Raw genomic sequence first — 26940 nt, 5'->3', positions numbered from 1 at the left:
CATGTCTGGCCTGCCGCCAGGGTTCAGTCTCCTGTGTTTTTTCTGGAACCAGTCCAGAACTCCCTCCTCCTTTTGCCTGTGTGTGTGTGTGTGTGTGTGTGTGTGTGTGTGTGTGTGTGTGTGTGTGTGTGTGTGTGTGTGTGTGTGTGTGTGTGTGTGTGTGTGTGTGTGTGTGTTGTGCCCTGTGTGCTATATATAAATGATACAAAATATTAACTATTTACTTATCTTTATTAAATGGTAAAAGTAAAATCAAGTAAAAGGTGGTGTGTGTGTGTGTGTGTGTGTGTGTGTGTGTGTGTGTGTGTGTGTGTGTGTGTGTGTGTGTGTGTGTGTGTTGTGCCCTGTGTGCTATATATAAATGATACAAAATATTAACTATTTACTTATCTTTATTAAATGGTAAAAGTAAAATCAAGTAAAAGGTGTGGTGTGTGCGTGTGTGTGTGTGTGTGTGTTGTGCCCTGTGTGCTATATATAAATGATACAAAATATTAACTATTTACTTATCTTTATTAAATGGTAAAAGTAAAATCAAGTAAAAGGTGGTGTGTGTGTGTGTGTGTGTGTGTGTGTGTGTGTGTGTGTGTGTGTGTGTGTGTGTGTGTTGTGCCCTGTGTGCTATATATAAATGATACAAAATATTAACTATTTACTTATCTTTATTAAATGGTAAAAGTAAAATCAAGTAAAAGGTGTGGTGTGTGCGTGTGTGTGTGTGTGTGTGTGTGTGTGTGTTGTGCCCTGTGTGCTATATATAAATGATACAAAATATTAACTATTTACTTATCTTTATTAAATGGTAAAAGTAAAATCAAGTAAAAGGTGTGGTGTGTGTGTGTGTGTGTGTGTGTGTGTGTGTGTGTGTGTGTGTGTGTGTGTGTGTGAGTGTGTGTGTGTGTGTTGTGCCCTGTGTGCTATATATAAATGATACAAAATATTAACTATTTACTTATCTTTATTAAATGGTAAAAGTAAAATCAAGTAAAAGGTGTGGTGTGTGTGTGTGTGTGTGTGTGTGTGTGTGTGTGTGTGTGTGTGTGTGTGAGTGTGTGTGTGTGTGTTGTGCCCTGTGTGCTATATATAAATGATACAAAATATTAACTATTTACTTATCTTTATTAAATGGTAAAAGTAAAATCAAGTAAAAGGTGGTGTGTGTGTGTGTGTGTGTGTGTGTGTGTGTGTGTGTGTGTGTGTGTGTGTGTGTGTGTGTGTGTGTGTGTTGTGCCCTGTGTGCTATATATAAATGATACAAAATATTAACTATTTACTTATCTTTATTAAATGGTAAAAGTAAAATCAAGTAAAAGGTGTGGTGTGTGTGTGTGTGTGTGTGTGTGTGTGTGTGTGTGTGTGTGTGTGTGTGTGTGTGTGTGTGTGTGTGTGTGTGTGTGTGTGTGTGTGTGTGTGTGTGTGCTATATATATAAATGATACAAATGACAAGAAACATTTACAGTTGCGATCAGTCAGGTGTGGCTGACAGACAGTAAACCCTGCGGGTTATCTTAATTGACTTAATTGCGAATACACACACACACACACACACACACGCGCGCGCACAGATGTGTGTGTGTGTGCGAGACAAACAGCAGCGCGCTCCTGGTGACGTCATCAGCCTATAAAAGCCGCCCTGCTCGGGACTGATGGTCCACTTGAGTCCACATTGAAGACCAAGCAGCGTCAAGTCGCCATGACGACCTTGTAGTTCTTCTCACTTTCTGTTCGGCTTTACAATTATTTATTTATTTTTTTTTACTCGCTGACGTCACCCCCCTTGTTGTTGTTGTTGTTGTTGTTGCCGGTGAATGATCGTGATGCCCGCCGGGATGTTCAGCATCGACAGAATCTTGTCCGGCCGGCCGAGCAGCTGCAAGGAGCCGCTGCTGCTGCACCGGAGCGGCCCGCTGGTGCTACCCGCCAACGACGCCGTCTACGCCGCCGACTACAACGGACTGTACGCGGCCACCTGTGGCGGACCCCCGCTGGCCGGAGTCCCGTCTGTGGGCGGCAGCAGGCTGGCCTACAACGGCTTGTACTACGGACACATGCACGGACTGCCGGCTTGCTGCGGCGCCGTGCACGGCCTGGGCCCGCAACACTGTCCCTGCATGCCGCCCGCAGGTAACACTCCACACTTTCACTTTCACTTTCACTTTCACATCACCCCGAGCGCGATTGAGTCACAAAATGTTCCACTTTTTTTTTTTTTTTTTTTAATTCTACATTTTCCTCACCCGTTTATAAGAAAGAAATTGAGTCACAAAATGTTCACCTTTTTTTTTTTTTTTTTTAATTCTACATTTTCCTCACCCGTTTATAAGAAATTGAGTCACAAAATGTTCACCTTTTTTTTTTTTTTAATTCTACATTTTCCTCACCAGTTTATAAGAAAGAAATTGAGTCACAAAATGTTCCACTTTTTTTTTTTTTTTTTTTTAATTCTACATTTTCCTCACCCGTTTATAAGAAAGAAATTGAGTCACAAAATGTTCACCTTTTTTTTTTTTTTTTTTAATTCTACATTTTCCTCACCCGTTTATAAGAAAGAAATTGAGTCACAAAATGTTCACCTTTTTTTTTTTTTTTTTTAATTCTACATTTTCCTCACCCGTTTATAAGAAAGAAATTGAGTCACAAAATGTTCACCTTTTTTTTTTTTTTTAATTCTACATTTTCCTCACCCGTTTATAAGAAAGAAATTGAGTCACAAAATGTTCCACTTTTTTTTTTTTTTTTTCAATTCTACATTTTCCTCACCCGTTTATAAGAAAGAAATTGAGTCACAAAATGTTCACCTTTTTTTTTTTTTTTTTTAATTCTACATTTTCCTCACCCGTTTATAAGAAAGAAATTGAGTCACAAAATGTTCACCTTTTTTTTTTTTTTTAATTCTACATTTTCCTCACCCGTTTATAAGAAAGAAATTGAGTCACAAAATGTTCACCTTTTTTTTTTTTTTTTAATTCTACATTTTCCTCACCCGTTTATAAGAAAGAAATTGAGTCACAAAATGTTCACCTTTTTTTTTTTTTTTTTTAATTCTACATTTTCCTCACCCGTTTATAAGAAATTGAGTCACAAAATGTTCACCTTTTTTTTTTTTTTTTTAGAATTCCACATTTTCCTCACCAGTTTATAAGAAAGAAATTAATGCAAAATGTGTACAATAATTCATCTTCTATTCTACATTTCTCAATTATTTCAAAACTTATTTGAAACTTCCCCCAAATTCCCGTTTTGCGTCCCAAATTCTCACTTTCCTGTATAAATATTTGCATTTACGCACTGTCTTCTTTTTTAATAGCCCAGAAAATATAGATATTTTGTCATATGCTAATGCAGGGGTGTCCAAACTTTTTCCACTGAGGGCCGCACACTGGGGCCATTTATTTTAAAAACAAAACAATATCCATCCATCCATGCGTTATTTGCTGTATATAAATTAGATAAAATATGAAATATTTACTTATCCTTCTTAAATGGTACTAGTAAAATAAAGTAAAGTGTGTGTGTGTGTTTGTGCTCTATCCATCCATCCATTTCCTACCACTTATTCCCTTTCGGGGTCGCGGGGGGCGCTGGCACCTATCTCAGCTACAATCGGGCGGAAGGCAGGGTACACCCTGGACAAGTCGCCCCCCTCATCGCAGGGCCAACACAGTACATGTATGTGTAAAAAATATACATTTAGGCCTCCACTCAGGCTGGACCCCAAAACTGTTAAAAATGTGTCGTTATTCAGTATTATTATTCAAGTTTTAAATATCTAGATCAATATTAGGTCTATCCGTCAATATGACGTTTTTAAAGATTTAAGTTGTATGCTGTTTTTGTCAAAGAAAAACACGTTTTTTATGAAAAAAAAAATGCAATATTTTCACCCAATAAAATTTTTAAGTAGAATAATAATTGGAGCCGTAAAAAAGTCCACAACTCATAACACCATTGATTTTAACTCACTGTTATTTTTTGTGCAACGACACTTAAAAACAAAACACACGGATCCAAAAGTGTTAAAAATAAATTAAAAAAATGTTCTTTTACTGTTTACTTTCAACACAATGGTCTCGAGGTCAACTTCAGATCTATTCGTCAATTATAAGTTGGTTTTTTTTAGTTTATGTTTTTGTTTGTTCGTTTTAGGTCATTCTTTGAAAAAAAAACAGCTCGGTTTTTTATATGGCAAACACAAAATATGCAACATTTGCCCACAAAAATATCTCAAAGTGGAATATTTAATGTGACGTAATTGGAGCCTTGAATAAGTCAATAATTCATAATTGATTTTGATTCACTAGTTGCTGTTTTTTTAAGAAAGAAACTGCCTGCAACATGTTCTTGTTACATTTCACCTGTTTGCTCTTTTATACCACTTTTTATGTTTTTCATTGTTTTCAATTGTATTTTTAAAATGTGCCGTGGGGCCGTTAAAAAATGACCTGCGGGCCACAAATGGCCCCCGGGCCGCACTTTGGACACCCCTGTGCTAATGCAATGTGATTGGTCCGCACTTTTCAAAATAAAACATACTTAAAACTAACATTTGAAATCCCAACTGTACTAAATATAACGTTTTAAAATCCAACTAACTAAAAAAAACATTTCAAAATTACAATTGCAGTGAATAAAACATTAGAAATTACAAACATACAAAATAAAACATTTCATAACACAACTACTATACTAACTATAACATTTCAAAATACAACTAATGAATACAAGTATTTCAAAACACAAATATACTAAATTAAAACATTTCATATACTATACTAAATTAAATGATTTCAAAATACAACCATGCTAAATGAAAACTTTTTAAAATACAACTATACTAAATTAAAACATGCTTAAAATACTTTATAAATTGATTGATTGAAACTTTTATTAGTAGATTGCACAGTTCAGTACATCCATCCATCCATTTTCTACCGCTTATTATTCCGTACAATTGACCACTCAATGGTAACACCCCAATAAGTTTTTCAACTTGTTTAAGTCGGGGTCTACTTTAATCAATTCATGGTAAAAACATTTGAAATCAGAACAACACTAAATAACGTTTAAAAATCCAACTAACAAAAACCTTTTAAAATTACAACTATAGTGAGTAAAACATTTTAAATTAAAAATACACTAAATATTTCATAATACAACTATTCTAACTAAAGCATTCCAAAATACAACAGATAAATACAAGTATTTTAAAATACAAATATATTAAATGAAAACATTTCAAAATACAACTATACTAAATGACACATTTTTCAAATATAACTATCCTAATAAAAACATATCAAAATACAACTATACTGAATACAAACATTCACATGTATTCCAAACATAACATTAACAACTACAATTATACTAACTAAAACATTTATACCTAATAATAAAAACATTTCAAAATACAGCTATATTAAATAAAAACACTGCAAAATTAAACTTAAACTAAATATTTAAAAAAAATTACAACTTTACTAAATAAAACATTTTAAATTGCAACTATTCTATATAAAATATTTTATAAGACAACTAAAATATTTCCAAATACAACTATACTAAATAGAAATATTTCCAAATAAAGCTATACTAAATATAGGTTAATTGGCAACACTAAATGGTCCCAAGTGTGTGAATGTTGTCTGTCTATCTGTGTTGGCCCTGTGATGAGGTGGCGACTTGTCCAGGGTGTACCCCGCCTTCCGCCCGATTGTAGCTGAGATAGGCGCCCGCGACCCCAAAAGGGAATAAGCGGTAGAAAACGGATTGATGGATGGGCTATATTAAATAACAATTAAAATACCTATAATGAATTAAAACATGTTAAAGTACATACTTAATAAAACTTTCACAAATTAAACTCTTAAATAAAAAAAAACATTTCCAAATACTACCATACAAAATCAAATAATTCCCACTCTATTATAAATAAATATATTTCAAAATACAACTAATCAATAAACACATTTCAAAATACAAAGACAATTAACAGCAACAAATTCCGCCCAAAAAGGATACTGCACTATATTAATACTAATTGAATTATTAACAGTAAAACAGTAAAATAATAAAAACATTTTGTTCCATAACTGGAATATTTCAACGTAGAACTTTATTTTCAGCTGGTTCTAAAACATTTTTTTTACACAGTTGTGATACACAAACCCTGCTTTAGAGGTTAAGTCCACGTTAATCAATAAAGTTAAACTTTATTGCGATATTTTTTCGTCTTTTTCCGGAGCAGGGGTCACCAACACGGGGCCCGCGGGCACCAGGTCGCCCGTAAGGACCAGATGAGTCGCCCGCTGGCCTGTTCTAAAAATAGCTCAAATAGCAGCACTTACCAGTGAGCTGCCTCTATTTTTTAAATTGTATTTATTTACTAGCAAGCTGGTCTCGCTTTGCTGGACATTTTTAATTCTAAGAGAGACAAAACTCAAATAGAATTTGAAAATCCAAGAAAATATTTGAAAGACTTGGTCTTCACTTGGTTACATTTTTTTACTTTGCTTCTTATGACTTTCAGAAAGACAATTTTACAGAAAAATACAACTTTAAAAATGATTTTAGGATTTTTAAACACATATACCTTTTTACCTTTGAAATCCCTTCCTCTTCTTTCCTGACAATTTAAATCAATGTTCAAGTCAATTTTTTTTTTTTATTGTAAAGAATAATAAATACATTTTCATTTTATTCTTCATTTTAGCTTGTGTTTTTTCGACAAAGAATATTTGTGAAATATTTCTTCAAATCTATTAGGATTAAAATTCCCCAAAAAATATTCTGGCACATCTAGAAAATCTGTACAATCAAATTTAAATCTTATTTCAAAGTCTTTTGAATTTATTTTAAAATTGTTGTTCTGGATAATCTGGAAAAAATAATGATTTGTCTTTGTTAGAAATATAGCTTGGTCCAATTTGTTATATATTCTAACAGAATGCAGATTGGATTTTAACCTATTTTAAACAAAATTCTAAAATGAATCTTAATCAGGAAAAATTACTAATGATGTTCCATAAATTCTTTTTTTTTTTTTTTTTTTCAAAAAGATTCGAATTAGCTAGTTTTTCTCTTCATTTTTTCGTGGAGAATTTTGAATTTTAAAGAGTCAAAATTGAAGATAAACTGTGTTTCCAAACTTAAATTTAAATGTGTTTTCTCCTCTTTTAAACCATTCAATTAAGTGTTTTTTTTTTCATCATTTATTCGCTACAAAAAAAACCTTCTGTAAAAGGAAAAAAATGTACGACGGAATGACAGACAGAAATACCCATTTTTTATATATATATAATTTTTTTTATTAAAGGTAAATTAAGCAAATTGGCTATTTCTGGCAATTCATTTAAGTGTGTATCAAACTGGTAGCCCTTGGCATTAGAATAGCTCTTGGTTTCAAAAAGGTTGGTGACCCCTGTTGTTTCTTAAATAAGGAAAATTCAAAATGGCTCTTGGGCGTATTTGAATATTTTGTTGCTAAGAAATACAAACCTTTATTACCATGAAATATTTCCAAGACAAACTTTTTAAGGAAAAAAAAATACACATCATCCTGGAATTTCCAAATTATATTATCTGATATTGTTAGTTTCCAGTCATCTTCCAGACTTAAACCCAACCATTTTCTACCGCTTGTCCCTTTTGGGGTATTGATACTAAAATAATTCCCATTGAACAAAACGAAATATTTGTTTATGAATCCAAATAAATGTTTGTTTTGATCTGGAGGCTTCTAAAAAGTCACTTGGACGAGCCTAGTAATATTACTAATAATAATATTAATGATGATGATGTGTTCATACCTGATCACGCAGGCTACGAGGGTTCGGTGCTGGTGTCTCCGGTCCCGCAGCAGCTGATGTCCTACGTCAACATGAGCAGTTTGTCCCGCAGCGAGCTGCAGCTCCTCAACCAGCTGCACTGTCGCAGGAAGCGGCGACACAGGACCATCTTCACCGACGAGCAGCTGGAGGCCCTGGAGGGGCTCTTCCAGGAGACCAAGTACCCGGATGTCGGGACCCGCGAGCAGCTGGCCCGCAAGGTGCACCTCCGGGAGGAGAAGGTGGAGGTCAGAATAAACCCCCGCAATTATTACATTTCATATCTTTCAAAACAATTATCAACATTTCGATGTTTCGTTTCAAAAAAACAATACACATTTCTTTATTTAATGTAGTCAATTTAACGAATAAATAATAATATGTTCAATTAGAATATTTATTTATGGCAATAAAAGTATTTGACGGACAAATAAATTCGAATCAATTGATAAAATAAAAATGATGCAATTATTACATTTCATATCTTTCAAAACAAATGTAAAACAATTATCAACATTTCGAAGTCGTATTTAAAAAAACAATTCACATGTTTTTATTTAATGTAGTCAATTTAACGAATAAATAATAATACGTTCAATTAGAATATTCTTTTTATGTGAAATAAATAATAAAAGTATTTGACGGACCAATATATTCGAATCAGTCGATAAAATAAAAATGATACAATTATTACATTTCATATCTTTCAAAACAATTGTAAAACAATTTCTCAATATTTCGATGTTTCATTTAAAAAAACAATACACATTTATTTATTTAATGTAGTCAATTTAACGAATAAATAATACGTTCAATTAGAATATTTTTTTATGTGAAATAAATAATACAAGTATTTGACGGACATAAATTCCAATCAATCGATAAAATAAAAATGATACAATTATTACATTTCATATCTTTCAAAACAATCGTAAAACAATTATCAACATTTCGATGTTTTATTTAAAAAAACAATTCACATTTCTTTATTTACTGTCGTCAATTTAACGAATAAATAATAATACGTTCAATTAGAATATTTTTTTATGTGAAATAAATAATAAAAGTATTTGACGGACAAATTCGAATCAATCGATAAAATAAAAATGATACAATTATTACATTTCATATCTTTCAAAACAATTGTAAAACAATTTCTCAATATTTCGATGTTTCATTTAAAAAAACAATACATATCTTTATTTAATGTAGTCAATTTAACGAATAAATAATAATACGTTCAATTAGAATATTTTTTTATGTGAAATAAATAAAAGTATTTGACGGACATAAATTCGAATCAATCGATAAAATAAAAATGATACAATTAGTACATTTCATATCTTTCAAAACCTGCGATGACGTAGCGACTTGTCCAGGGTGTACCCCGCCTTCCGCCCGATTGTAGCTGAGATAGGCGCCAGCGCCCCCCGCGACCCCAAAAGGGAATAAGTGGTAGAAATGAATGGATGGATAACTTTCAAAATAATTGTAAACAATTGATCAATATTTCGATGTTTCATTTAAAAAAACAATACATTTTTTTATTTAATGTAGTCAATTGAAGGAACAAATAATAATTCGTTCAATTAGAATATTTTTTATGTGAAATAAATAATAAAAGTATTTGACGGACCAATAACTTCGAATCAATCGATAAAATAAAAATGATGCAATTATTACATTTCATATCTTTCCAAACAATTGTAAACAATTTATCAATATTTCGATGTTTCGTTTAAAAAAACAATACACATTTTTTTTATTTAATGTAGTCAATTTAACGAATAAATAAAAATACGTTCGATTAGAATATTTTTTTATGTGAAATAAATGATAAAAGTATTTGATGGACAAATAAATTCGAATCAATCGATAAAATAAAAATTATACAATTATTATATTTCATATCTTTCAAAACAATTGTAAACAAATTATCAATATTTCGATGTTTCATTTAAAAAAACCATACACATGTATCTATTTAATTTAGTCAATTTAACGAATATATATTAACACGTTCAATCGGAATATTCTTTCATGTGAGATAAATAGTAAAAGTATTTGACATACAAATAAATTCCAATCAACCGATGAAATAAAAATGAAAAAACTAATTAAATCGTGTGTACGTAATGAGTTTATGTGATGACGTACGCATTTAATTTAATCGATTAGACGTCCCGAGAAAGTGAACGTTCACACTTTTTAGATTGTATTGCCTCAATTTAATTGTTAATTTAATGAAATAGTGATGAATAAAAGGTGTACATGACATCAAATGAGCATATTTAAAGTGATGAATAAAACATTTGCTATTGGTTATTCCAGTGGTTCTCAAATGGGGGTACGCGGACCCCTGGGGGTACTTGAAGGTATGCCAAGGGGTACGTGAGATATTTTAAAAATATTCTAAAAATAGCAACAATTCAAAAATAATTTATAAATATATTTATTGAATAATACATCAAGAAAATATGAATGTAAGTTAATAAAGTGTGAAAAGAAATGCAACAATGCAATATTCAGTGTTGACAGCTAGATTTTATTGTGGACATGTTCCATAAATATTGATGTTAAATATTTATTTTTTTGTGAAAAAATGTTTAGAATGAAGTTGCTGACTCTATTACAATCCCCAAAGAGAGCACTTTAAGTTGATGATTACTTCTATGTGGAGAAATCTTTATTTAGAATTGAATCACTTGTTTCTTTTTCAACAACTTTTTAGCTATTTTTATCTTTTTTTCCAAATAGTTCAAGAAAGACCACTACAAATGAGCAATATTTTGCACTGTTATACAATTTAATAAATCAGAAACTGATGACATAGTGCTGTATTTTACTTCTTTATCCCTTTTTTTCAACCAAAAATGCTTTGCTCTAATTAGGTACTTGAATTAAAAACATGTTCACAGGGGGTACATCACTGAAAAAAGGTTCAAAACCATTGGGTTATTCCATTAGACGTCCTGAGAAAGTGAACGTTTGATTGATTGATTGAAACTTGCATAGTACAGTACATATTCCCAACAATTGACCACTAAATGGTAACACCCCAATAAATTGTTCATCAATTCATGGTAATTCACGTTCACACTTTTTAGATTATATTTCCTCAAAAATGTAATTGTTCAATTAAATAGTGATCAATAATAGGTGGACATGAAATCAAATATACATCTTTAAAGTGTTAAATAAAACATTTTTTATAGTTGGGTTGCAATCACGTGACCTAGAGGCACATCCGGGAACTTCTGCTGTTTGTTTTCACCTCAATCGTGCAGATTTAATCTTATTTTGAAAGGTTTAGAGGCAAATATAAAAGGCATCATTACTATTTTATTTTTTTAAAAGGATGGAGTGGATTTTTAAACTATTAAGAAATATATATTTTTGAAAAGATGAAATAAACATGACAAAAACAACATTCCATGGATAGTAAATGTTTACACTTTTTATTATATATTTCTCCCAAATTAAACCTGGTGTACTTAATTATTTTATCATTAGACATCCTGAGAAAGTGAACCTTAACACCTTTAAAATTAAATTTCCTCAAAATTGAATGAAATGGTGATACATAATAGGTGTAAATGAAATAAAATGTACATATTCAAAGTGTTGAATAAATCATTGGCTACAGGTGGGTTGCAATCACGTGACCTAGAGGCACTTCCGGTTTTCAAGCAGTGGTCTACTGTTTGTTTACTTGAATCCGTGCAGATTTATTCTTATTTTGAAAGGTTTGGACCAGGGGTGTCCAAACTTTTTCCACTGAGGGCCGCACACTGAAAAATCAAAGCACTTGGGGGCCAAGTTGATATTTTTTCATTTTCAAAACCAATTCAATATACACTTTTTGTTTTTTAACTGTTGGGGCTCCCTCAAGTTAGGTCTCAGGGACCCAGAAGGGTTTCAGTCTTAAACAAGGTTCAAAATAAGTCATATATTATTTTTTTCATAAAACCCTAGAATTGGTAATTCTACTGAATTATTTTTTATACTTTTTACGAGCTTTTTGTCGAAACCCTATTTTTTGAGGCAAAATACAAAATATACAATATTTTTCACAAAAAGATTTTGAAAAAAAAAAAAAAATGAAGTTATTTGATCCCTAAATAGGTCAATAATTCATAGCAAAATTAATTAGATTGTTTTTTTTTGTTTTGTTTTTTAGCAAAGACAGTTATTAAATTCCACTAAAATCCTTGGGGATCCAAAAGTGTCCCACTCATAAAAAGGTTATGCTTTTTATTTTATTTTTTATTTATTTTAAATCTCTATATCAGCTTCAGATAATGTATACTGTAATTGGTTTAGTATATTTATAATAACAATCAATAGATTAGTATTAGTATATAATTAGTATGGAAATATTTTTTTCAAATTTTCATATTTTTCATGTTTTTATGTTTGTTATATTTATGTCCTTTTTGTCCTTATATCAATCAATAATTTATAGCAACATTGATTTTGATTCATTATTATTTTTTGAGAAATTATTTAAAAAATGGTGTTATTAGAGTCAACAATGCAACTTTTTCTCGTTGCATTTCACCAATTTGCTCTTTTATTGCACTTTTTAATGTTTAAAAAAATATATATGTATATTTTAGTATTTTTAGAATGATGTGCTGCGGGCCACAAATGGCCCCCGGGCCACACTTTGGACACCCTTGGTTCAGACACAAATATAAAAGCGATAATGGAAGAAAAAAAAAAACAGGATGGATTGGATTTTTACACTCTGAAGAAATATTTTTGAAAATATTAAATAAACATGACAAAAACAACATTCCATGGACGTATGAGAGAGTAAATGTTTACACTTTTTAGATTATATTTCCTATAAATGAAATAGCATGTACTTAATGATTGTATACACATACACATATATTTGAATTAATCAATTAGACATCCTGAGAAAGTGAACATGAACAACTTTTAGATTCTATTTCCTCAAAACTGAATGAAATAGTGATTAATAATAATTGATGTAACTGAAATAAAATGCACATATTTAAGGTGTTAAATAAAACATTTGCTATAGTTTTGTTGCAATCATGTGACCTAGAGGCACATCCAGGTTTCAGGCTATGGTCTAAACCAGGGGTCACCAACCCGGGGCCCGCACCCGTTCTAAAAATAGCTCAAATAGCAGCACTTACCAGTGAGCTGCCTCTATTTTTTAAATTGTATTTATTTACTAGCAAGCTGGTCTCGCTTTGCTGGACATTTTTAATTCTAAGAGAGACAAAACTTAAATAGAATTTGAAAATCCAAGAAAATATTTTAAAGACTTGGTCTTCACTTCTTTAAATAAATTTATTTTTTTACTTCCCTTCTTATAACTTTCAGAAAGACAATTTTAGAGAAAAAATACAACCTTAAAAATTATTTTTAGGATTTTTAAACACATTTACCTTTTAAATTCCTTCCTCTTCCTTCCTGAAGATTTAAATCAATGTTCAAGTAAATAGATGTTTTTTATTGTAAAGAATAATAAATACATTTTAATTTAAATCTTCATTTTAGCTTCTGTTTTTTCGACAAAGAATATTTGTGAAATATTTCTTCAAACTCATTATGATTGAAATTAAAAAAAAAATATTCTGGCAAATCTAGAAAATCTGTAGAATCAAATTTAAATCTTATTTCAAAGTCTTTAGAATTTATTTTTAAATTTTTGTTCTGGAAAATCTAGAAAAAAATAATGATTTGTCTTTGTTAGAAATATAGCTTGGTCCAATTTGTTATATATTCTAACAAAGTGCAGATTGGATTTTAACCTATTTAAAACATGTCATCAAAATTCTAAAATTAATCTAAATCAGGAAAAAATACTAATGATGTTCCATAAATTTTTAAATTTTTTTTCAAAAAGATTCGACTTAGCTAGTTTTATTAATAATAACAGAGTTAAAGGTAAAATGAGCAAATTGGTTATTTCTGGCAATTTATTTAAGTGTGTATCAAACTGGTAGCCCTTGGCATTAATCAGTACCCAAGAAGTAGCTCTTGGTTTCAAAAAGGTTGCTGACCCCTGGTCTAATACGCATTAGGCTACTCTTTATTTTTTTCTTGTTTTCTTGTAAACAAACAGTTGTACATTCATAGATTGAAAATAAAAAATGTTGCAGACCGAAAGGGTTTAGGCTGAAGTTAAAGACTTATTGCGCCTAACCCTGTAAATAATTTCAAGTACAAAATAAACTTTTGAAAATTTTAAAATGTCCTTTGCACAACTTATTATAAATACACATTATAAACATTATAAACAACAGGAACGTAGTTCAATTTTAAACACAGTCGAGGCATGTGAAATATCCCTGTGTACATATTAGACCGTTGCACTAATTATATATACAATATATACAAACAATTGTACTTCTAATATAATTTATATCTCATGCTTAATTTTTAATTAACATTAATCATAGTATTAACTACAATGTTGATTCAAAAGTGACATATTTCTTTCAAGACATTGGTCTTAAAGTGTTTTTTAAATGTGTGAATGGAACTGGAACATTTTTACCTGCATCAGTGCAGATTTAATCTTAATTTGAAAGGTTGAAAAAGAAAATACAAAAGCAATCATGAAAAAAAAATGTTTAAATAGGATGGGGTGGATTTTTACATTCTTAAGAAATATATATATTTTTAAAAGATTTAAAGCATTTGTTCTGACCAAGAAGTTACTGCTACCTCACTTCACTTGACAGTAGGGATGCACCGAAATGAAAATTTGTGGCCGAAGCCGAATAAAATGTAAAAGCTTGGCCGAAGTCCGAATACCGAATAATGAATGCCGATTTTCACAATTTTTTTAATATTGCATAAATAGCCTAGAATAAATATTTAGACATGTTTTTCAAATAAAGTAATTTTTTATTGAATATTGACATTTTTTTAATATTCCAGTAGCCTTTGCTTTTCAAAAAAAGCACAACATTTTTCATTTATATTAGGCCTTCAAACAAAACATGCATTCCAAAAAAAATAATAAAGTGCATTAAAGTGGATAAACCCACAACAAATGAATTATTGTCCTTTTGGCAAAAGTCTGCTTAGCCACAGTAGATATGCTAATAATGTAAACAGAAGGCTCAAGTAAATCTCAATAAGTGTGTGCTTGTAACCTCATACACTTATACAGGTAGCCTACACAACAGGCTAATAATGTAAACAGAAGGCTCAAGTAAATCTCAATAAGTGTGTGCTTGTAACCTCATACACTTATACAGGTAGCCTACACAACAGGCTAATAATGTAAACAGAGGCCCCACTAAATCTCAATAAGTGTGTGCATGTAACCTCATACACTTATACAGGTAGCCTACACAACAGACTAATAATGTAAACAGAGGCCCCACTAAATCTCAATAAGTGTGTGCTTGTAACCTCATACACTTATACAGGTACACAACATATCCCAACGTCACACGCCACTATTCGGCCTTGTTTTTAACTCATTCCACCGAAGGCCGAATGTGGCTTTTTTGCCATATTCGGCCGAATATATTGGGTTACCGATGAATCGGTGCATCCCTACTTGACAGTTGACACTCAAGGTATTTAGAGAAGACAAGATTGGAGGAACATCATGTCTTTACATCTGAGGGGTCCACAAATCAAGCATCAAACCATAAAATAAAAAGTGGATTAATGGGTGCATTGCTAAGGAACATAAGAGTGTGTGATTGTGACGCTTATAAGGAAAAAGATAAGTTTGTTTTCAGTTGATTTCCTTCAACAAATATTAGTGTCATCTACAATTCATGTCTGCAGTTGTTTTTATGTTGTGAAGTTCATATTTACTTTCTATAGTGAGCTGTTTATGTCTCTGTTGTTTATCACAAATCTTTGCTAGCAATATCAAGATTCAATATATGCTGTTGAACCTACAAGATTTATTCATCTAGTTCAGGGGTCACCAAGCTTTTTGAAAGCAAGAGCTACTTCTTGGCTACTGATTAATGTGAAGTTTGATACACACTTAAATAAATTGCCAGAAATAGCCAATTTGTTCAATTTACCTTTTAATTAATGAATCTTTATGTATAAAAATATATGTATTTCTGTCTGTCATTCCGTCGTACATTTTTTTTCCTTTTACAGAAGGTTTTTTGTAGAGAATAAATGATGAAAAAACACTTAATTGAATGGTTTAAAAGAGGGGAAAACAAGAAAAAAATGAAATTTTATTTTCAATTTCGACTCTTTAAAATTCAAAATTCAACCCCAAAAAATTAAGAAAAAAACTACCTAATTCAAATCTTTTTGAAAAAAATTAAAAATAATTTATGGAACATCATTAGTCATTTTTCCTGATTAAGATTAATTTTAGAATTTTCATGACATGTTTTAAATAGATTAAAATCCAATCTGCACTTTGTTAGAATATATAACATATTGGACCAAGCTATATTTCTAACAAAGACAAATCATTATTTCTTCTAGATTTTCCAGAACAAACATTTTAAAAGAAATTCAAAATACTTTGAAATAAGATTTAAATTTGATTCTACAGGTTTTTTAGATTTGCCAGAAAATTTTTGGGGAATTTTAATCATAATAAGTTTGAAGAAATATTTCACAAATATTCTTTGTCTAAAAAACAGAAGCTAAAATGAAGAATTAAATTAAAATGTATTTATTATTCTTTACAATAATAAAAAAAAAAAAACTTGAACATTGATTTAAATTGTCAGGAAAGAAGAGGAAGGAATTTAAAAGGTAAAAAGGCATGTGTTTAAAAATCTTAAAATCATTTTTAAGGTTGTATTTTTTCTCTAAAATTGTCTTTCTGAAAGTTATAAGAAGCAAAGTAAAAAAATTAAACAAGTGAAGACCAAGTCGTTAAAATATTTTCTTGGATTTTCAAATTCTATTTGAGTTTTGTCTCTCTTAGAATTAAAAATGTCCAGCAAAGCGAGACCAGCTTGCTAGTAAATAAATACAATTTAAAAAATAGAGGCAGCTCACTGGTAAGTGCTGCTATTTGAGCTATTTTTAGAACAGGCCAGCGGGCGACTCATCTGGTCCTTACGGGCGACCTGGTGCCCGCGGGCCCCGTGTTGGTGACCCCTGCTCTAGTTTATTAATACCACCAAGGATATTTTCTTGATGCCACCAAATATCACCAAAGACGCTGTAATGTGGTCACCCGTGTGGAATAAAGCACTTGACAAATAAGGTGTACTGGACCGACAATCACAATATTTATTACTAGGACTTAACGTGACGTTAGTTTATTTGCACAAGCAGGTCTTCTTAGTTCTATTTAGGCATAGCAACCACAAAAGAACACAAACTAATGCAATCTCTTGTCTTTTTTTAAGTCAAATTCTGCTCTCAAACACTACTAATATTGAGAAGGATATGGAGAATAAACTTGATTGCATCACAGAAAGTTTCTCAAACAATTCAAAAGTTGAAACAAACATTTTCCAAAGTGATAACTGCAGACACAAGTATGGTCCGATTTTTTTTTCCACAAGATGAGGAAAGTGATATTTTTAAGAGCCATTTCCTTTGACGCACTTTAGGTTTTTTTCCTGACTTTGTTATCACTTATTTCGGGACTCTTTGAAAGTTTGTTCCTATCTCTCTATTTGAACCACTGGAACACTCAGGAACAGAACAGAACAAATATACGGTATTTTCTGCTCAAACGCGACACTCACTCTCACTTGTTTTAATGTTATGCTCATGCTGCTTGACCTTGTGTGAATTAAGCCGCAAAGAAGAAAAAACTACGTGACATCATATGCAACTCTCCTATAAATATGCATACGTACATACTCTATAAATGTGTATATATGTATATACACATACATACATACATATATACACCTTTATATATACACGTATGTACATACATACATGTATACAATGTTTATATATATGTGTGTATATGCGTATGTATATATGTGTGTATAAACACACATATATACATACACACATACATTCACATACATATGCATGTTTATATATGTGTATGTATGTGTATATATGGATGTGTGTAAGTATATATATGTATATATATATATATATATATATATATATATATATATATATATATATATATATATATATATATATATATATATATATATATATATATATATATATATATATATATATGGTTTCACGGTGGCAGAGGGGTTAGTGCGTCTGCCTCACAATACGAAGGTCCTGCAGTCCTGGGTTCAAATCCAGGCTCGGGACCTTTCTGTGTGGAGTTTGCATGTTCTCCCCGTGAATGCGTGGGTTCCCTCCGGGTACTCCGGCTTCCTCCCACTTCCAAAGCGTGCACCTGGGGATAGGCCCCTCCCACTTCCAAAGACATGCACCTGGGGATAGGTTGATTAGCAACACTAAATTGGCCCTAGTGTGTGAATGTGAGTGTGAATGTTGTCTGTTTATCTGTGTTGGCCCTGCGATGAGGTAGCAACTTGTCCAGGGGGTACCCCGCCTTCCGCCTGATTGTAGCTAAGATAGGCGCCAGCGCCCCCCGCCACCCCAAAAGGGAATAAGCGGTAGGAAATGGATGGATGGATAGATATACATATGTATGTGTATATATGTATGTATGTTGTGTGTGCGTGTATATATATATGTGTGTGTGTGTATATACACATGTGTGTGTGTGTGTGTATGTATGTATATATATAATATATATTTGTGTATATATATATATATATATATGTATGTATGTATATATGTGTATATATAAGTGGGTATATGCGTGTTTATGTGTATATATATATATATATATATATATATATATATATATATATATATATATATATATATATATATATATCTCCATCCATCCATTTTCTACCGCTTATTCCCTTTTGGGGTCGCGGGGGGCGCTGGCGCCTATCTCAGCTACAATCGGGCGGAAGGCGGGGTACACCCTGGACAAGTCGCCACTTCATCGCAGGGCCAACACAGATAGACAGACAACAGTCACACTCACATTCACACACTAGGGACCATTTAGTGTTGCCAATCAACCTATCCTCAGGTGCATGTCTTTGGAGGTGGGAGGAAGCCGGAGTACCCGGAGGGAACCCACGCATTCACGGGGAGAACATGCAAACTCCACACAGAAAGGTCCCGAGCCTGGATTTGAACCCAGGACTGCAGGAACTTCGTATTGTGAGGCAGACGCACAAACCCCTCTGCCACCGTGAAGCCCATATATATATATATATATATATATATATATATATATATATATATATATATATATATATATATATTATATATATCTCCATATGTATGTGATTCATTTTTTAATCAGATTGATCACACTCCGTAACTGTAATTAATTATGAATAATCACAGGTTATTAGCTTGCTTGCTTAAGAAAATACCCCAAGTTTTTAATACAAATGCAATTTGGTCATCAGAATGTCAAACAGGAACATTTTTTAAATCTTGTACTGAACTGAAAGTCATTGATTTGCTCAAAACTTAGATACAGTAAGTACAGTAAAGAAGGAAGGGCACATTGTGAAAATCTTTGTGATAATGTAGCAAACCAGGTGCAGATGTACAGTATATGAGTAGATCATGTAATAAACAAGTTGACATAGTGCAGCATTTACATCTGTATTTACTCTTTCTTACTTCAACCACTTGTTTAAACAAAGGTAAAGCATTTTTCATTTTGTTGATGCATTTGGACCAGATGTGACGTGTCGCTCTATTATTGTGAAGCTTTTAGTGTGTGTGTGTGTGTGTGTGTGTGCGTACACGTGTATGTATGTATGTATGTGTGTGTGTGCTCTTTTATTTCTATACTTCTTGAGATATCAAAAAGGAAACAAGGACCTTCCATATGAGGACCGGTGAATTAGTTCGGACTGAAATCATAGTCCCAGTACGCAAAATCCTTTGCATCGAATAGAGAGCCAAACACGACACCAAGGCGGGGCCCGCGGGCACCAGGTCGCCCGTAAGGACCAGATGAGTCGCCCGCTGGCCTGTTCTAAAAATAGCTCAAATAGCAGCACTTACCAGTGAGCTGCCTCTATTTTTTAAATTGTATTTATTTACTAGCAAGCTGGTCTCGCTTTGCTGGACATTTTTAATTCTAAGAGAGACAAAACTCAAATAGAATTTGAAAATCCAAGAAAATATTTGAAAGACTTGGTCTTCACTTGTTTACATAAATTCATTTATTTTTTTACTTTGCTTCTTATAACTTTCAGAAAGAAAATTTTTGAGAAAAAATACAACCTTGAAAATGATTTTAGGATTTTTAAACACATATACCTTTTTACCTTTTAAATTCCTTCCTCTTCTTTCCTGACAATTTAAATCAATGGTCAAGTAATCTTTTTTTTTTCATTGTAAAGAATAATAAATACATTTTAATTTAATTCTTAATTTAGCTTCTGATTTTTCGACGAAGAATATTTGTGAAATATTTCTTCAAACTTATTATGATTAAAATTCAAAAACATTATTCTGGCAAATCTAGAAAATCTGTAGAATCAAATTTAAATCTTATTTCAAAGTCTTTTGAATTTCTTTTAAAATCTTCGTTCTGGAAAATCTAGAAGAAATAATGATTTGTCTTTGTTAGAAATATAGCTTGGTCCAATTTGTTATATATTCTAACAAAGTGCAGATTGGATTTTAACCTATTTAAAACATGTCATCAAAATTCTAAAAAATAATCTTATTCAGGAAAAATTACTAATGATGTTCCATAAATTATTTTTTTAATTTTTTCAAAAAGATTCGAATTAGTAAGTTTTTGTCTTCTTTTTTTCGGTGGGATTTTGAATTTTAAAGAGTCAAAATTGAAGATAAACTGTTTCAAAATTAAATTTTCATTGTTTTCTCCTCTTTTAAACCGATCAATTAAGTGTTTTTTTCATCATTTATTCTCTACAAAAAACCTTTCGTAAAAGGAAAAAAAATGTACGACGGAATGACGGACAGAAATACAATTTATTTAAGTGTGTATCAAACTGGTAGCCCTTGGCATTAATCAGTACCCAAGGAGTAGCTCCTGGTTTCAAAAAGGTTGGTGACCCCCGCACTAGAGTCTGTGAACATTGTTCCAAAGTCAGGATATTTTGTTGATTTAATGTGCATACAAAAATAAACATTGACAGATGCAAAGGCAGCAATATATGATTTGAGAGAGAGAGAGAGAGAGAGAGAGAGAGAGAGAAGGTGCCTTGATGAGCAGTCAGTGTGTTGACGAGAGGTTACTGTCGGTCTTTTCTGCTGGGCTTCATCTAATTACAAACGAGCTTCTTTACTTTTTCAAATAACAGCACTGATCTGTTCTTTGTACAAGATGGCGACTTGAACGACATCATGCAACACTCGGTCTTCACAGAGTCCCAAGTACGATTTGTAATTGATCTGTGGTGAACGCAGCCAGCATAGTTTGTTGTCCTTTTTGCTTTCCATGTAGCATTCATGCTAGCGGCGCTATCCTCACGTTCATGTTTCGCTTTGAAGATGCGATTTTAAACTTGATGTGCGCCGATGATAAAGTTGTCTCTGCAATTCTAACTAATTACTTCAGTTTTATCTAAAGTTCCGTGGTAGTTTGCTTTGAAAGGCCCAGAGCACATCACTCAAACTATCATCACACTTGCGGTCAAAACAAACACTTTGATTAATCTTCTTTTATTTACGGTAACGCAATCATTTATTTTTATTCATCACGTGCATTAATGCGCTAACGTTGCATTAACAGACATAATAACAATTATATGTTATTATTGTGTGTGTGTGTGTATGTATGTATATGTATATATATATATATGTATGTATGTATATATATTAGAGATGTGTGCATACATGTATATATGTGTATATATATATATAATAAATAAATAAATGGGTTGTACTTGTATAGCGCTTTTCTACCTTCAAGGTACTCAAAGCACTTTGACACTACTTCCACATTCACACACACATTCACACACTGATGGAGGGAGCTGCCATGCAAGGCGCCAACCAGCACCCATCAGGAGCAAGGGTGAAGTGTCTTGCTCAAGGACACAACGGACGTGACGAGGTTGGTTCTAGGTGGGATTTGAACCAGTGACCCTCGGGTTGCGCACGGCCACTCTCCCCACTGCACCACGCCGTCCCTAATACACATATGTATGTATATATGTGTGTTTATATATAAATATATATATATGTGTGATTATATATGTATGTATATATATATAAATGTGTGTGTATATATTAATATGTGTGTGTATATATAAATATATATATACACACGTGTATCTATATATGTGCGTTTACATATATGTGTGTATATATATGTTTTTATATATGTGTGTTTATATATAAGTGTGAGTATATGAATATATACAAATGTGTATATATGTGTGTGTATATGAATATATATATATATGTGTATATGTATGTATATATGTGTGTTTATATATAAATATATATATGTGCGATTATATATGTATGTATATGTATATAAATGTGTGTGTATATATAAATATGTGTGTGTATATATAAATATATATGTGTGTTTATATATATATATATATATATATATATATATATATATATATATATATATACATACGTGTATCTATAGATATGTTTGTATATATGTGCGTTTACATATATGTGTATATATATGTTTTTATATATGTGTGTTTATATTTAAGTGTGAGTATATGAATATATATATATGTGCGTTTATGTGTATGTATATGTATATATACATAAACATACTATATATATATATATATATATACATATATAAATAAATGTATGTATGTATACATATATGTATGTTTATCTATTGTATTTTGTTTTTACAATTTATTACTATAAATATAAAAATTGGTACTACTGTTATTTTTATGGTGAAATTCCGGATTGAGCTGCCACATTTTATTTTATAATTAAATATCGTAAATCGAAAAACAGTACATTTGTTATTTTTATGATACAATTATGGGTTGTGGTGACATTTTTTACTATGGTCGTTTTTATAGTGAATTACTGTAAATAAATATAAAAACGGTACCATTGTTTTTTTTATGATCAAATTGTGGACTAGCATGCTCATTTTTCTTTATTGTAAAATCTGTTGTTTTTACAGTGAATTACTGTAAATGGAAAAACATTGTTATTTATGATCAAATTCTGGCAACTGAGCTGACAGTTTTAAATATATATGTATATATATATATATATATATATATATATATATATATATATATATATATATATATATATATATATATATATATATATATGTGTATATATATATATATATATATATATATATATATATATGTGTATATATATATATATATATATATATATATATATATATATATATATATATATATATATATATACATATATATAATTTTTTTTACAGTTCAATAGTATAAATAAACAGAAAAATGGTACTACTGTTATTATTATGGTACAGTTCTGGATTGAACTGACATTGTTTTCACCCCAAAAATTACAATTATTGTTTTTACATGTAAATGGGAAGATACTGCCAATGTGATTTTTATGATAAAATTATTTAACGTCCTGACTTTTTTTTCACAGAAAAATCTATTGTCATTATTTCAGTGCATTCCTGTAAATAAAAAAACAGTACCACTGGATTTTTGTGGTAAAATTGTGGATTGAGCTGCAAGTTTTTTCATAATAAAATCTGTTTATGGTAAAAATAGTACCGTTGTTATTTTTCTGATTCAATTCTGGATTGTGCTGACAGTTTTTTACTATAAAATCAAATGTCGTTTTTACAGTGCATTACTGTCAATAAATAGAAAAACAATATAAGTATAATTTTTATGGTAAAATTCTGGATTGAGCTGCCATTTTTTTAAATTGTAAAATCTGTTGTTTTTACAATGCATTACTGTAAATTATCAGAAAAAACGTTTAACTGTTATTTTTACGGTAAAGTTGTGGTGCCTGAGCTGCCAGTTTTTTACTGCAATAATCGAGTGTCTTCTTTTAGTTTAAGTGTCGCTCAGCTGTGAATACATTTCAATAATTAGCTGGTCATATTAGATCTTTCAGCTGAGGCTCAAGTAAAAACACCATGAGATATTGTCAAATGTGGTGAAGTCCCTTTTTTTTCTTACTTTTTGTTTTTTTGTGTCAGGTTTGGTTCAAAAACAGACGCGCCAAATGGAGGAGGCAGAAAAGATGTTCTTCTGAGGAGCCGTCAGAGAACACGTGGAACAAAACAAGCAAAACCCCCGCGGGGAAAAACCAACACAGTAAAAGTGAAGTGGAGTCCGACAGCTGATTAGTACACAACATGCACTGTAAAATATTACAATACACACACACTATCATGTATGTGCACTGTGAAATATTACACAAGACATACACTATCATGTATATGTACTGTAAATTGTTACAAAACATATACTGTTATGTATAAGTATTCCATAAGAAGCCACCTAAAGTGTTCAAGTGTTGAATTCATTCCCACAAAGTATAGAAATTCTTCATCATAATTACATTATTTTCATAGCTCGAGCTTAAAAAGAGTTGTTGACAACCTTTTAAGGACATTTTTAACATTATTATTCTGATGTAGTAACGCTGACTGAGCCTGAGCCAATCAATGGCCACGATACTGAACAAGTTTGGTTCAGTCTATATCAGTAGTCACCAACCTTTTTGAAAGCAAGAACTACGAAGGGCTACCAGTTTGATACACACTTAAATAAATTGCCAGAAATAGCCAATTTGCTCAATTTACCTTTAACTCTATGTTATTATTAATAATTAATTATATTTATCTTTGTGGAAACACTGGTCATCTTAATGATTTCTCACAATGAATATATATGGAAACAGATAAATATCAAACAAAAAAAGGGGGTATTTCTGTATGTCATTCCGTCGAACGTTTTTTTTTCCTTCTACGGAAGGTTTTTTGTAGAGAATAAAGGATGAAAAAAACACTTAATTGAACGGTTTGAAAGAGGAAACATTTTTTGAAACGTAGTTTATAGGGGTGTGGGAAAAAATCGATTCGAATACGAATCGAGTCGTTTACGTTGTGTGATTCAGAATCGATTCTCATTTTTAACAAATCGATTTTTTATTTTTTTTTATTTCAAACACTTTTTTTTTTAATCAATCCAACAAACCACTACACAGCAATACCATAACAATGCAATCCAATTCCAAAACGGAACCTGAGCCAGCAACACTCAGAACTGCAATAAACAGAGCAATTGAGAGGAGACACAAACACCACACAGAACAAACCAAAAGTAGTGAAACAAAAATGAATATTATCAACAACAGTATCAATATTAGTTATAATTTCAGCATAGCAGTGATTAAAAATCCCTCACTGACATTATCATTAGACATTTATGAAAATAATAAAAAAGAACAATAGTGTCACAGTGGCTTACACTTGCATGGCATCTCATAAGCTGGACAACACACTGTGTCCAATGTTTTCACAAAGATAAAATAACTCATATTTTTGGTTCGTTTAATAGTTAAAACAAATTTACATTATTGCAATCAGTTGATAAAGCATTGTCCTTTACAATTATAAAAGCTTTTTTTTTTTTTTTTTAGATCTACTACTCTGCTATAATGTCAGCAGACTGGGGTAGACGCTGCTGAAATTTATGTATTGAATGAATACAGAATCGTTTTGAATCGGAAAAATATCGTTTTTAAATCGAGAATCAAATCGAATCGAAAAAATCGATACATTATCGAATCGTGACCCTAAGAATCGATATTGAATCGAATTGTGGGACACCCAAAGATTCACAGCCCTAATAGTTTATCTTCAATTTCGACTCATTAAAATTCAAAATTCTACCGAAAAAAAGAGAAGAAAAACTAGCTAATTTGAATCTTTTTGAAAAAATTAAAAAAAGAATATATGGAACATCATTAGTAATTTTTCCTGATTAAGATTAATTTTAGAATGTTGATGACATGTTTTAAATAGGTTAAAATCCAATGTGCACTTTGTTCGAAAACAAAACAAATTGGACCAAGCTATATTTCTAACAAAGACAAATCATTATTTCTTCTAGATTTTCCAGAACTAAAATTTTTAAAGAAATAAGATTTAAATTTGATTCTACAGATTTTTCTACATTTGCCAGAATCATTTTTTTGAATTTTAATCATAATAAGTTTGAAGATATATTTAACAAATATTCTTCGTCGAAAAAACAGAAGCTAAAATGAAGAAATGAATTAAAATGTATTTATTATTCTTTACAATAAAAAAAATACTTGAACATTGACTTAAATAGTCAGGAAAGAAGAGGAAGGAATATAAAGGTAAAAAGGTATATGTGTTTAAAAATTCTAAAATCATTTTTAAGGTTGTATTTTTCCTCTAAAATTGTCTTTCTGAAAGTTAGAAGAAGCAAAGTAAAAAAATAAATGAATTTATTTAAACAAGTGAAGACCAAGTCTTTCAAATATTTTCTTGGATTTTCAAATTCTATTTGAGTTTTGTCTCTCTTAGAATTAAAAATGTCCAGCAAAGTGAGACCAGCTTGCTAGTAAATAAATACAATTTAAAAAATAGAGGCAGCTCACTGGTAAGTGCTGCTATTTGAGCTATTTTTAGAACAGGCCAGCGGGCGACTCATCTGGTCCTTACGGGTGACCTGGTGCCCGCGGGCACCGTGTTGGTGACCCCTGGTCTATATTAACAGCAGAGAAAGATTCTAAATTTGTTGTAGTATTGATATTCCTCCCAAGTTGCCAATTTTAATGCTTGAAAGTACTCAATTTATCCCAAAAATACATAAACACGCATTAAAAAAAGTGTGTTGCGGCAGTGGACGACTGCATAGCAAACATTTAGGAGTGCTGGTCATGTGACCATCATGTGACCATCATGTGACCATCATGTGACCATCATGTGACCATCATACAACCAACATGGCTTCCACAATACGTAAGCTCATTCCAAAAGTGTATTTTATTTTACCATTAAAGCTGATTTTAAATCAATTTAATCATTAGAATACTTCAATAGTGCGTCAAGGGATTATAATTAATTTCCTTTTACTATATTTAAAGAATTAATAGACAGGAAAATAT

General features: G+C 31.2%; 1 protein-coding gene and 1 long non-coding RNA gene across 2 annotated transcripts in view; one reads left to right on the top strand and one right to left on the bottom strand.

Moving 5' to 3' along the window:
* Positions 1 to 26940, bottom strand: part of LOC133548964 (uncharacterized) — an 86288-nt gene that overhangs the window by 42529 nt on the left and 16819 nt on the right. Inside the window, exon 2 of the long non-coding RNA XR_009806010.1 lies at positions 7810 to 8054. This is a non-coding gene — a long non-coding RNA (uncharacterized LOC133548964). The remainder of the gene's footprint in view (positions 1 to 7809; positions 8055 to 26940) is intronic.
* gsc (goosecoid) lies at positions 1668 to 25820 on the top strand. The gene is made up of 3 exons (XM_061893936.1): positions 1668 to 2125; positions 7822 to 8075; positions 23993 to 25820. Exons 1-3 carry the CDS (start codon positions 1810 to 1812, stop codon positions 24137 to 24139), a joined length of 717 nt encoding a protein of 238 aa, XP_061749920.1. The 5' UTR covers positions 1668 to 1809; the 3' UTR covers positions 24140 to 25820.

The sequence above is a fragment of the Nerophis ophidion genome, linkage group LG03, assembly GCF_033978795.1.
Source record: "Nerophis ophidion isolate RoL-2023_Sa linkage group LG03, RoL_Noph_v1.0, whole genome shotgun sequence".
Classification (NCBI taxonomy): domain Eukaryota; kingdom Metazoa; phylum Chordata; class Actinopteri; order Syngnathiformes; family Syngnathidae; genus Nerophis; species Nerophis ophidion.
Note: the sequence above shows the minus strand (reverse complement) of the source record. Positions and strands in the feature narration are given on the sequence as shown.